Source organism: Brassica oleracea, chromosome C1 (assembly GCF_000695525.1).
Source record: "Brassica oleracea var. oleracea cultivar TO1000 chromosome C1, BOL, whole genome shotgun sequence".
NCBI lineage: Eukaryota > Viridiplantae > Streptophyta > Magnoliopsida > Brassicales > Brassicaceae > Brassica > Brassica oleracea.
The window spans coordinates 12381984-12393244 of NC_027748.1; the positions used below are offsets into that span (position 1 = coordinate 12381984).

Genomic DNA, 11261 nt, shown 5'->3' on the forward strand with positions numbered 1-11261 from the left:
CATCCGTGCAAGTCAACGAGGCAGATCTCTCGAGAAGGAGCGAGGAATTCTACGACGCGGCAATGCAGCATTAGTTTTCTTTTTTGTTATTGTATTTTAAAATTCAAAACTTATTTATATATTATATAATTTCATTTTGATTCGGCCAAAAAAAAATTTTCTATTCGATTTAATTTCAATTAAAATTTTATTAATAAATTAAATAAATATAATTTTTATTTTATTTTTATTTATAAATTCAGTAAATAGAAAACAAAGTAATTTCGTAGCTAATTCCCGATGTATTAACGAGGAAAATTAACGACAAAATCTCGAGGAACTATTAACGAGGATTTTACGTGGATTCGTTTTCGTATACTTTACGATTCTATTACGACGAATTACTTTCGTGTTATTTACGTTTTTATTACGACGAATATATTTAGAGGTTTTTGCGGGTCTTTTACGACGAATCCTTTTCGAGTTACTTACGAGGAAACACAACGACCGCATTACGTGGAAACCCCACGTGGTCTTTACGACGAAACCTTAATTCTTCTTTACGAGGAAAATATAACCTCGCTAATGAACGAGGAAATGGCGACGAATCTTCTCTTACGACAAACATATAACGACGAAACGCCTTTCATCGCCATTTCCTCGTAACCCTTCTTTTACGAGGAAATAACGAGGATTTTGGCCGTCGCTATACTTGTATTTTCTTGTAGTGAATCAGTATCTTCGTTCTTTAGATGTAACACATGAAAACTCCTAAAACCTAGACTTGGTGGTGGTTACCAGCAAAGTATATTATGCACTTGGACTGAGATTGACGTCCTTCTGATATGTTCAGCATACTGGAGAAACTAACAAACCTCTTAAAAAAAATTCTTGTTCAGAAAGATGCAAATCATCAACAGTGATAGTGAAGGGATTGATATAACAAAGATTTAGAGATTGAAACATTGTACATGCTGCAATCTCTTACCAGTTACCATATACAGTGTTGAATCATGATGAAAGAGAAAATGAATGTTGATGATTAAAACTTGTTGGTGAGCATCGTACTGTAAGGAAGAACTGATTTTACATGTAGCAACAGCACGGCTCAGTCTAAAGTACTCCTTATGTACAGCCGTGGGAAAACCTAATTGCCAATCAGAAGAAGAGAAGGAAACACACATTGATTCATCTGTTGATTGAAGAATTGAAGAATGAAGCTAAAAAGAACATGAAGCAGCTTCACAAAAATGGTCTAGGCGAGGCCTAGGCGTTAGTAAATTATTGATTTATTTTATTTATATTATATATTTATATGATATATTTTAGTTTTTAAGTTTAATTATAAAATTATTATGAAGAATTATGAAAATTAGATATACAAAACAAAAAATTAGACTAATTTGTAGATTTATAATAATATTATTGCTTAATTTCACATATTTAAACAAATTTAAATCGATTTTAAACAGTTTAAACCAATTTAAATCATATAAATCGGTATAAATTAGATTTTAAGAAAATCGCTTCGGATAGGATTGAGTTGCCATCTAGGCGGGGGCCTAGGCGCTGCCTAGACCGATTTTTAGAAACTTGCTTTCTATAGCTTACATCTTTAATTGATAAAAAATATGCAAAAGTAGATAAGATAAAAGAGAACTTGAAACACATTTCAAAAGACAGTTGAAACTGAATAAGAAGAATATAAATCCTTCAAAGTGTCTTTGGCCAGAATTTCAAAATATAAAAGAACATAAAACAAAGAGTAGTAACGCTTATGATAAACTTTGAACTTAGAAGCATTTCCTGTGAACAATGGATGGGCCTGACTCATCGTACTCTGCCTTTGCGATCCACATCTGCACAAAAAACATCATGGATTAGTTAAGCTGCAGGGTAGCTAGAGACTGATAAGGAATCAACTTAAATGGTTAGGTGTGTACCTGCTGGAAAGTACTGAGCGAGGCCAAGATAGACCCTCCAATCCAGACTGAGTATTTCCTCTCAGGAGGAGCAACAACTTTGATCTTCATGCTGCTTGGAGCCAAAGCAGTGATCTCCTTACTCATTCGATCAGCAATCCCAGGGAACATTGTGGTTCCACCACTAAGCACAATGTTACTATACAAGTCCTTTCTGATGTCGACATCACACTTCATTATGGAGTTATAGGTTGTTTCATGGATACATGGATTCTCCATACCAATCATAGAAGGTTGGTAAAGAACCTCAGGACAACGGAACCGTTCAGCACCGATGGTGATCACTTGTCCATCAGGCATCTCGTAGTTCTTCTCAACAGATGAGCTAGTTTTGGATGTCTCCAGCTCCTGCTCGTAGTCAAGAGCAATGTAGCAGAGCTTTTCCTTTATGTCTCTGACGATTTCACGCTCTGCTGTAGTGGTGAAAGAGTAGCCACGCTCGGTTAGGATCTTCATAAACGCGTCCGTGAGGTCACGACCCACGAGATCAAGACGTAGGATGGCATGTGGAAGTGCATAACCCTCATAGATAGGAACCGTGTGGCTCACACCATCTCCAGAGTCAAGCACGATGCCCGCCAACACACATACCATAATCAAACAAAAGCTTTATACTCTACAGAACGTACAAATTATAGCCCTGCGGATTCGGTTTTGATTTCATTTTAGTTTGGAAAGATTTTGAAAATATTTCGGTTTGGTTCTCTCTTTGTTAAATTTTCAATCATTCGAAATTAACCAAAAATAACTCAAACTGAACAAATCAAACCGAACTAACCGAAATTAACCAAAAAGAACCGAATTTAAACAAAAACATCCTGAGTTTAAAAAAAAAATTAAAACACTATCTTAGCTGAAACAAAAGAAAATTGGTTATTTTCGGTAAAATTTTAAAACCAAAATTAACCGAAAACGAAACAAACCAATTTTTCGATCGCCAAAGCGGACTAACCAAAATCAAAAATACCGGACCCGAATAATCCGAAATAACTGAAATAGGGCTGTACAAAGCTTCAAGCTTTATAGCATTAGGACTACACTCACCGGTTGTACGACCACTGGCGTAAAGGGAAAGCACAGCCTGAATAGCCACATACATAGCGGGAGCATTGAAAGTCTCAAACATGATCTGAGTCATCTTCTCACGGTTAGCTTTCGGGTTAAGAGGTGCTTCAGAGAGTAGAATGGGATGCTCCTCAGGTGCAACACGAAGCTCGTTGTAGAAAGTATGATGCCAAATCTTCTCCATGTCATCCCAGTTGTTGACAATTCCGTGCTCAATAGGGTACTTGAGAGTTAAAATACCACATTTGGATTGAGCTTCATCGCCAACATAAGCATCCTTTTGTCCCATACCAACCATCACTCCGGTGTGACGTGGACGATCCACGATGCTGGGAAACACAGCTCGTGGTGCATCATCACCAGCGAAACCAGCCTAAGTCAAATAACAGAGACATGATCTCAGACATAAACTAAATGATACATTGTTCCATGGGATCAAGAAACATACCTTAACCATTCCGGTTCCATTGTCGCAGACAAGAGGTTGAATGTCTTCACCGTCAGCCATTTTGTTACCTTTCAGCAAAACAAAAGGATTTGATTTTCTTTTTAATTTCTTTAAAACATAATTTTTATTACCAAAGACAAATGGAGATCAGTCATGTAATGATTATGTCTATGTAATAGAATTTACTATGTACAAAGAACAACCTTAGATCGAGAATCTCTTAAACAATTTCCAAAATGTTATTATAAAATTCAGTAAAACATGTGCGATTAAACAAATATGACAATATGATAAACACAGATCGAAGATGAGCTCATGGTGGATTGAGTGTAGAATCGAATTGAGGCAAATATGAAATCCAAACAAAACGTACAGTTGAGTATTCGAATGCACAATGAAGAATCTAAACATTACCTGAAACCGAGAGAAAAATAAAAAAAAACTGGAGGAAGGCCGAGCGAAAATGAAACGGCTCACGAGTGTCTTTAGACATGAGCAACATCATTTTAGAGCAGAGATGTAAGGGCTTTGCCGGTTGATTTCCTCATTCTGTCATCGTTTTCTCTGAAAATTTGGTTAGTTTGAATAGGGTGAAGGGGAAAAGCAAAGAAAAAGGGAGATATATAATTGTAGAGCTGATGGAAGGGGAACAGATTCATGTCGTTTGGGTTATGATAAGCACATGAACTTTGTGAGACTTAGATGTAGAGGCAAAGGAGAATCAGAAGTGGTGTAACGCCGTGCTTTGGAGGAAGACGAAACGGAGAGGTCCTAGTCAATTTTGTGTTGTGTGAATGAACGAATGACGTGGCAAAAAGAACCCACCCCATTGGATGATTTTAATTGCTGATATGGAGGGTTTATCTGAAGCTTTTATTCCCTTTTTATTAGTTGTTTGATGATTCTCCTAGTGTTCCAAAATAGCTACACGTGATCACATGAGCAACGAGCAAACGTGACTTTATATCTACGGATAGGTTCAAATCTAAACCAGACGATTGGGCTATAATATAAGTAACTTGGCCATTAACAGAAGCCCAATATTAAACATCCACGTCCATACCAAAAGGTTGTATGTCATGCAACGGACCGAACGAATCATCAAAGTCAATATCATTTTGTAGCCCAAGGATTTTTACTAAATTCGTTGAAAATAGTGGCAATATAACCACATGATTAATCTGTATTCCGTTCATTCTAATATAGTCAGTCACTGGTTAATCTGCTATAATATCTTATAGAATTGGGCCACAAATAACCACTAGTTATTTTTTTGAGCAACTGAATACTTAGATTAATTAAATAAAACATAACAGAATTTTAAAAGCATAATAAAAGTAATTATGGCCTCAGGCCCAAAAAAGAAACAAGATAGGCTTTAGCTAAGGAGTTCGCCGGCCCATTTCTGGCTCTTGGAGTGAAAGCGACAGCGCATGATCGGAAGGGGGAGGAAGGGGAGAAGACCAAAGAGTCGATGTCCGAGAGAATTCCGAAGAGTTCCGTCGATCGTCTTATCATGGTGATAGCTCTGGCGAGCTCTTGTGAGTCTGTACGGAGACAGATGTCTGTGTAGTTGTAAGATGAGGCTTGGATTAGGGCTTCTCTGATGGCCAACGCCTCAGCCATATAGGCGGAGGGGACATTTCTCTGCCCGATAGAGCCTTGGTGAAGCACCTGTGTATGGCGATCTATGAAGATCCAGCCGAGTCCTGCAGCTTGCTGATCGGATCTCCAAGCTGCATCGGTATTACAGAAGATGGTGGATTCGTTGATGAGAGATAGCTGCAGTGAAGGGGTCAGATCACGATTCGTCGTCGTCTCGGGTCTATTGGATTGTGCCTGTTCCCATTTTTTCTGTGAGGTGATCGCCTTGACTGATGTTTCTAGTGGTGTGGTCTTTCGATTCTCGAAGACCCAGAGGGTTCTAGCAGTCCAAATCGACCAAACGAAGCAGGGAAAGGCGTTACCTGTGATTCCATTGGGAGGGAGGTTCGTCCATTTACGGGCTTCTTGGGTCAGTGTTTTGAAGGTGGAGCTGTTACCCGTAGAGACAACATCTTTCCAAGGTCCCGCCTTCCATACATCCTCTGCAAACTCGCAGTGAAATAGGATGTGGTCTAATGTTTCTGGCTCTCCGCATCTGGAGCAGGCTGTGTCAGCAAAGAGGCCTCTTTTCCGTAGATTCTCTCCTGTCGGTAAAGAATTTGATAACCACTAGTTATCTGCTAGAATTAGCCACGAAAACTCAGAGGTCATATACCTTTCAATGTTTTCTTGTTCAAATCACTAATATCGAGGTTGGGCTCACAGTTTCTGTGGGCCAATCATGTTCCCTTTTCAGAGTGTTTTGGTCACTAATTTCAAGATTGACCCTACAATTTTATGGCTAACCGTATCAATGGCCCATAAAACTGTTAAATGTCCATGATTATCATATAAACTTATTAGAGCATCTTTATCTCTAGTCTTTAGAGAGAGTTTTTAACAAAAAAAGTGGACGTGGATCCCACAAAGCAACAAGAAACATTATCAAAAATCACGAAATAAGGGACGCCTCTTGAACTGTTTGCGGACTCCACTGACACGTGGCTGCCCACGATTGGTTCGATTTTAATTTTGTTTTTTTTTTTAAATCAGGAAAAAAAAAAATAATAATAAGAACCCAAATGGAGTTTTAGGAATAAAGATGATCTTAGTTTTTGATTGAAGCAGAACTTCAAAATATATTTGTGTACACTTAAAAATTTCCAACCTCAGATGGTGAATTCTCATTCGTAAAAACCATCACACCATCCATTTTGATAAAACATGTCTTTCAATGGTGAAATATTTTTGTGAGAGAGCACCAGAACGAGTCAGCTCTGGTGGTAAAGAGGTTGCGGCCGTAATTTCCGCCACCCGGGTTCGATATGCGCTGGGAGGGACTATTTACATTGTTTGGGTTCCCGGCAAAGAGGTGAAAACACCTTACCAAAAAAAAATATTTTTGTGAGACAAGAGTACAAGACTATAAGACTTTATAAAAGACAGATTGTTTTCTATCGAGTTCGTAGATGGTGGAACGTGTGCTCGAATTTTGCTCAAAGTCAACATCTTACTTAGGTGGGTTATTCATTGTCTTTACGCCCTGTGTGTACTGGTATCATACTATCATTCCTCGTGCGTTTATGTTCTATATATACACTTACAATGTTTTAGAGATTCAGACACAGTCAATTGTCCGGCTTTCTCAGTGTTTCAGTTGTTAATAGATTATCATCTAAAAATAATCCTTCACCTTCCCGGTCAATGATTTTGGCAGATCAATCATCATGTGTATATGGTGGATTCGTGAAGGTTCTAAACAAGTATAATTGTAATAACATACATATCAACCAATTACTTTGAATCATCTACTATTTTTTGTGTTTGTTCCTGTGATCTGGTTATATATACTGCTGTAATTTTCTTTACATGTTTCTGATTATATATCAAGATTTTAACTACTATTGACGAGTAAGAGAGGACTGGAAGAAAGAGAAGAAGATCAAGTCCTTGTGTAAAAATGATCTTCTAATTATACCTAACTGTAGATTACACTTTATCTTGTCTATACATGCATGTGTTTCATTCGCCAGCTAGCAAGCTAACCGTTAACCCTAACAAATCCTAGTCGACCATTAGCATACTCATATAATACAAGATTCAAAAAATTCGAAACATTAAAATATATGTCATAAGAATCCAATCAGGATCATGCGTCCATTTCAATCAAACATTTTTTATATACAAAATTTTGTTTTGTAATTCTCTTAAAAGAATGGGGTGAGCTGGAGAAGAAGACAAAGCAGAGGAAAGCTAATCCATTAAGTGAATGGATTTGAATAGATAGAGCAACATGGATCCGCCTTACTTTGAATCATTGAAATGGTATTGCCTTTTGCTTCTTTCCAAATTTTTTTTTGTCTGCCTTTGCCTTTATTTTGTTTTTCTCAATTTTTGTTTATGGAGAAACTTCTATTGAGTAGCGTTACGTTCTTCTTAAATCTTGGGAGTTTATACAGATTAACCTAACATGTTAATGTAACATGTTCAGAAAAACTTGTATTATGATTCTTTACAAAATAACCTAACCATCCAGAGTTAAGAAAAGTTTGTAAATAAATTTTTAAAAAAGTCTGTAAATACCAAATTTTACCATGTAACATCTGTCTGGTTAAATATCTGTCCGGTAAGCAAGTTGACTTTGGTCAATTTTGATATCTTCTAGAGTGATCACATCTAATGTACCTAATTTGAAATTCATACGAGAGGTACATCTCTTAGATATATTTCCAATAACTTTTTAAAAGATCATATGGTGAGAAAATTGAAATCATTGTCGAGATTTCCTATGCTCATAGTTATGTCTATCGACGTCTTAATCTCTTTTTCGCGTTGTTTTCATACCCCTTCTCTTTCTTCAAATGATCATCGGACTAAGAGGAATTTATGGAAAAGTATGATGGTAATGCATGTAATTCCCTAAAAGGCTAAGAACATGTGGATCTATCCAAAATTGTTATATCAATAAACACATGTAAAAGCTGGTCAAAATTGTTTTGGAGGCGACCACTCGATGAATAGTGTTTATTTCTTAAGGATCCAACCACACAAACAATCTTACACATGTTAATATGTGTATTAGAGTCTAATCACTGTAAACTAGAATATTTAGTGTTTTTCTGCGTATACTATTTTATTAAATAGATGAAAGTAAATAAATGCGATTACTTTAAACTACATATTAGAGAACGCAAACCATCTATCACTTCGACGTCTTAATTATGGTTGTGTGAAAGAAATAATTTTTAGTTAGGTTATGGTGGCCCATATGTTTTGTTTTTTCTGATGAAGCTCCAAGATGATGTATGATGCACATAGTTACTCTTTAACCTTAATTTGTTTTTGTTTGTCGTAGACATTTGAAATTTCACTATTTTGTATTAATTCTCCTATACTCGTCCCCAAACATGCTAACTTCTTGATTTGTTAAATAGTTGTATGTAATCAATAACGGATTATAAATGAAGTACTAAGGGTGTTATTGATCTATTACCATATACATGAAATATAAAGAACATAGTAACTAACAAGACAAAGACATATATATATATATATATTGCTTTTACTTATTGGATGGGTTTGTTGGTGAGCCAATCTGTGAAAGCCTGGAGAGTGTTCATGTCTGCTCTATAATGTTTCTGAGTGAACTCAAGCAACATAGACCAAGTGAAGTCAGGGTATCTCCTTGGTGTGTTGCTGTCCAAAAGCTCTCTTGGTGGCTTCACTACTCTGTCCTTTTTTGGACACAAGAAGAACGCAAGTGATTTCCTCTCGCTCTTGCTGTTCACCACCGCCCGGTGCAAGCAGCTTTTGTATCTATTGTTTGATAGAGCCTACAAAAACCAGATTAAGCCCGGTTTAATATATTTCTAAGTTCTAACCAAGAAAAGGGAATTTTCTTTAGATGTTTACCATGAAAGTATCACCGATATTGACCACAAAGGCCTTGGGGTTAGGACTGATGGAGCGCCACTGATTATCGACAAAGACTTGAAGGCCATGAACATGGTCTTGGTGAAGGATGGTAAGAGAAGTAGGATCACAATGAGGTCCTGTTCCAAATGTAAGATCTGGTTTTTGACATGGAGGGTAGTAATTTAGTCTCATTATGGAATCATTTTCTTCAAAAAAAGATTTGAAGTAGTCTCCGGATACGCCTAAACTTATCCCTAGAAGCTCCATGATCTTCAGTGACAGAGAACTCATTGCTTCACAGTACTCTTGATACACTTTCCTGCAAACCACAAACCAACAGTAACATAAGTCTTCTAATGTTACAATTCAGTGGTTGTACCAGTCCGGAATAGAATAAACCGGTTCTTGCTCTGTTTGTTTTTTCTTCTTTTAACTTTCTTTTAAAGGACAAAAAGCAAGAGGAGGAAAGGACAAAAGACATGTTAAAGATTTGATTTTTTTTTTTTTTTTTAATTTCTTATAGTTTATTGCTCTGTTTTAACGTTTACCCAAATGGCTCAAACTCATGTCCCAACGCATCGCAGAAGTAATCTTGAACGTTTTTTGGGCGGCTCTTGTCGTCGCAAAACTGGAAAGAAAGGGTTTCCTTCCACGGAAGCTTGGTGGAGAAACGGCCAGCGAAACTGCTTGCGTAGCCACAACTCTGGCCTGCTTTTCTCTGAATCCTCTGTTTCTCAGAGAGAGGCATGTCGAAAAAGCGGGACATGTATTCATGAGCGTCAGATATAAGCTGCTCGCTGATGCCGTGATTGACCACGAGGAAGAAACCGTGCTTGTTACAGGCGTCGGAGATGAGCCTGGAAGCATCTAACGTGGAGTGGCTATGGGCGAGGAAGTTTTGGAGATCGATGAGGGGAACGTCAAGCTCGGGAGCTTCGAGGCAAGGCTTCTCATCGTCAGGCCAAATGAACTGGCTTGGGATAGTGGCTTGGAGGTTAAGCATTGAAGGATTGAAGACAAGTGGCGTCACAAGGTCTAGTTTTGGTGTGTGTTCTTCCTCAGGGGATGTTATTACGCAATTCGCCGCCATTTTCTGATGTTTCACGCCTTCGCTTCTTCTTGGTATTATGTTGTTGTTGGTATGTTGAGTATTGCGAGGGGATACGGGAACCAAGAAGGGTCGGTTCAGTCTTTATATATATAGAGTTGATTACACTAGGAAACTTTTTGATTTTCTAATACAGCTAGAGACACTTCTTACATGTTACACATTTTGTTGTGGGCCAGTTGTGGACAATTTTGCCCTTAATAGAAAAGACAGTTGTGGATGGGTGATTTGTGGACGAGTGATTTGTGGACGAGTGATGTGTAGTTGGGTGATTTGTGGACGGGTGATGTGTGGATGAGTGATGAGTAATGTGTGGATATGTGATATTAATGTGTTTATAGTAGATAAGTGGACTAACTCTCTGTTTTGATTCCATAAAACTATACAACAATACGTGGACATAGACTCTTGTTACTAAAATTATACCATAAAACGTGGATACGAACTGTTATCTCCAATACAAACACTTGCTTTCTTCAGCTCAATTGATAAATTATCTGCAGTTAAACTTCAATCAAGATGAGAAAGAGATGATATTGTGAGTATGAGCGGAGAGAAAAATCGAAGAAGCGTTTACCTTTTGTCGGAGAGTAATAGATCTTCAATGTCAGAGATTTCTGATCTAAGGAATTTGCGCTTTGTCATGATGGGGATGGATGTAATTTTGATTAGAATTGAATTTAGATCCCGAGATGATGAATGAAATCGAATGAATATTGTTCATGTCCACAACTAGTTTATAATTCTGTTAAGATGTTCATGTCCACAACTAATTTATAATTCTGTTATCCACGCTTTCGTGTCCATGTCCACATTTTGTTTACACTTTAATATATATAATATATGTATGAACATGGATCTTAAAAGATAGAGAATTTTATATATAGTTTATTATGACAATTATTTTTGTTTAATATATTTTAGAACTTGAGATAAAAGTAAATAAATACACAAAGTAGAATAAGAAAAATAATAAAATGAAATAAGAAGATGAGAGAGATTCTCTTTACTTTAGGGTCATAAGAAATTTTTTGACAAAAGAAAGTGTGTCTCAAGTGATAAGTGTCTTGTAGTGTAATTTGAATGTGAGAAAGTGCATCTACATTTAAAAAAGAGAAAATTGGAAAAATAGGACACTTTGAACTTTTATTTGTCACAATAGGATTTCTGATATTTTGGG

At 37.0% G+C, this 11261-nt stretch overlaps 3 protein-coding genes across 3 annotated transcripts; all 3 read right to left on the reverse strand.

Moving 5' to 3' along the window:
• Positions 1-1662: 1662 nt before the first annotated feature.
• LOC106323951 (actin-1-like) lies at positions 1663-4253 on the reverse strand. The gene is made up of 5 exons (XM_013761994.1): positions 3889-4253; positions 3475-3542; positions 3006-3399; positions 1923-2515; positions 1663-1838 (listed from the first exon to the last, which is right to left on the reverse strand). Exons 1-5 carry the CDS (start codon positions 3977-3979, stop codon positions 1773-1775), a joined length of 1212 nt encoding a protein of 403 aa, XP_013617448.1. The 5' UTR covers positions 3980-4253; the 3' UTR covers positions 1663-1772.
• A 562-nt stretch (positions 4254-4815) lies between these two features.
• LOC106331755 lies at positions 4816-6271 on the reverse strand. The gene is made up of 2 exons (XM_013770167.1): positions 6265-6271; positions 4816-5663 (listed from the first exon to the last, which is right to left on the reverse strand). The coding sequence occupies exons 1-2, from the start codon at positions 6269-6271 to the stop codon at positions 4816-4818; spliced, it is 855 nt and encodes a 284-aa protein (XP_013625621.1).
• A 2251-nt stretch (positions 6272-8522) lies between these two features.
• On the reverse strand, positions 8523-10335 carry LOC106293250 (gibberellin 20 oxidase 1-like). The gene is made up of 3 exons (XM_013728908.1): positions 9522-10335; positions 8971-9292; positions 8523-8891 (listed from the first exon to the last, which is right to left on the reverse strand). The coding sequence occupies exons 1-3, from the start codon at positions 10061-10063 to the stop codon at positions 8625-8627; spliced, it is 1131 nt and encodes a 376-aa protein (XP_013584362.1). The 5' UTR covers positions 10064-10335; the 3' UTR covers positions 8523-8624.
• Positions 10336-11261: the final 926 nt, after the last annotated feature.

Coding starts and splice junctions, on each gene's coding strand:
- LOC106323951 (XM_013761994.1), bottom strand. CDS start 3,979: ATGATGTTGCTCATGTCTAAAGACACTCGTGAGCCGTTTCATTTTCGC. Junction 3,543..3,888: donor TATTTTTCTCTCGGTTTCAG/GTAATGTTTAGA, acceptor TTTTGCTGAAAG/GTAACAAAATGGCTGACGGT. Junction 2,516..3,005: donor CGCCAGTGGTCGTACAACCG/GTGAGTGTAGTC, acceptor TTGACTCTGGAG/ATGGTGTGAGCCACACGGTT.
- LOC106293250 (XM_013728908.1), bottom strand. CDS start 10,063: ATGGCGGCGAATTGCGTAATAACATCCCCTGAGGAAGAACACACACCA. Junction 9,293..9,521: donor CATGAGTTTGAGCCATTTGG/GTAAACGTTAAA, acceptor TGTGGTTTGCAG/GAAAGTGTATCAAGAGTACT. Junction 8,892..8,970: donor ATATCGGTGATACTTTCATG/GTAAACATCTAA, acceptor TGGTTTTTGTAG/GCTCTATCAAACAATAGATA.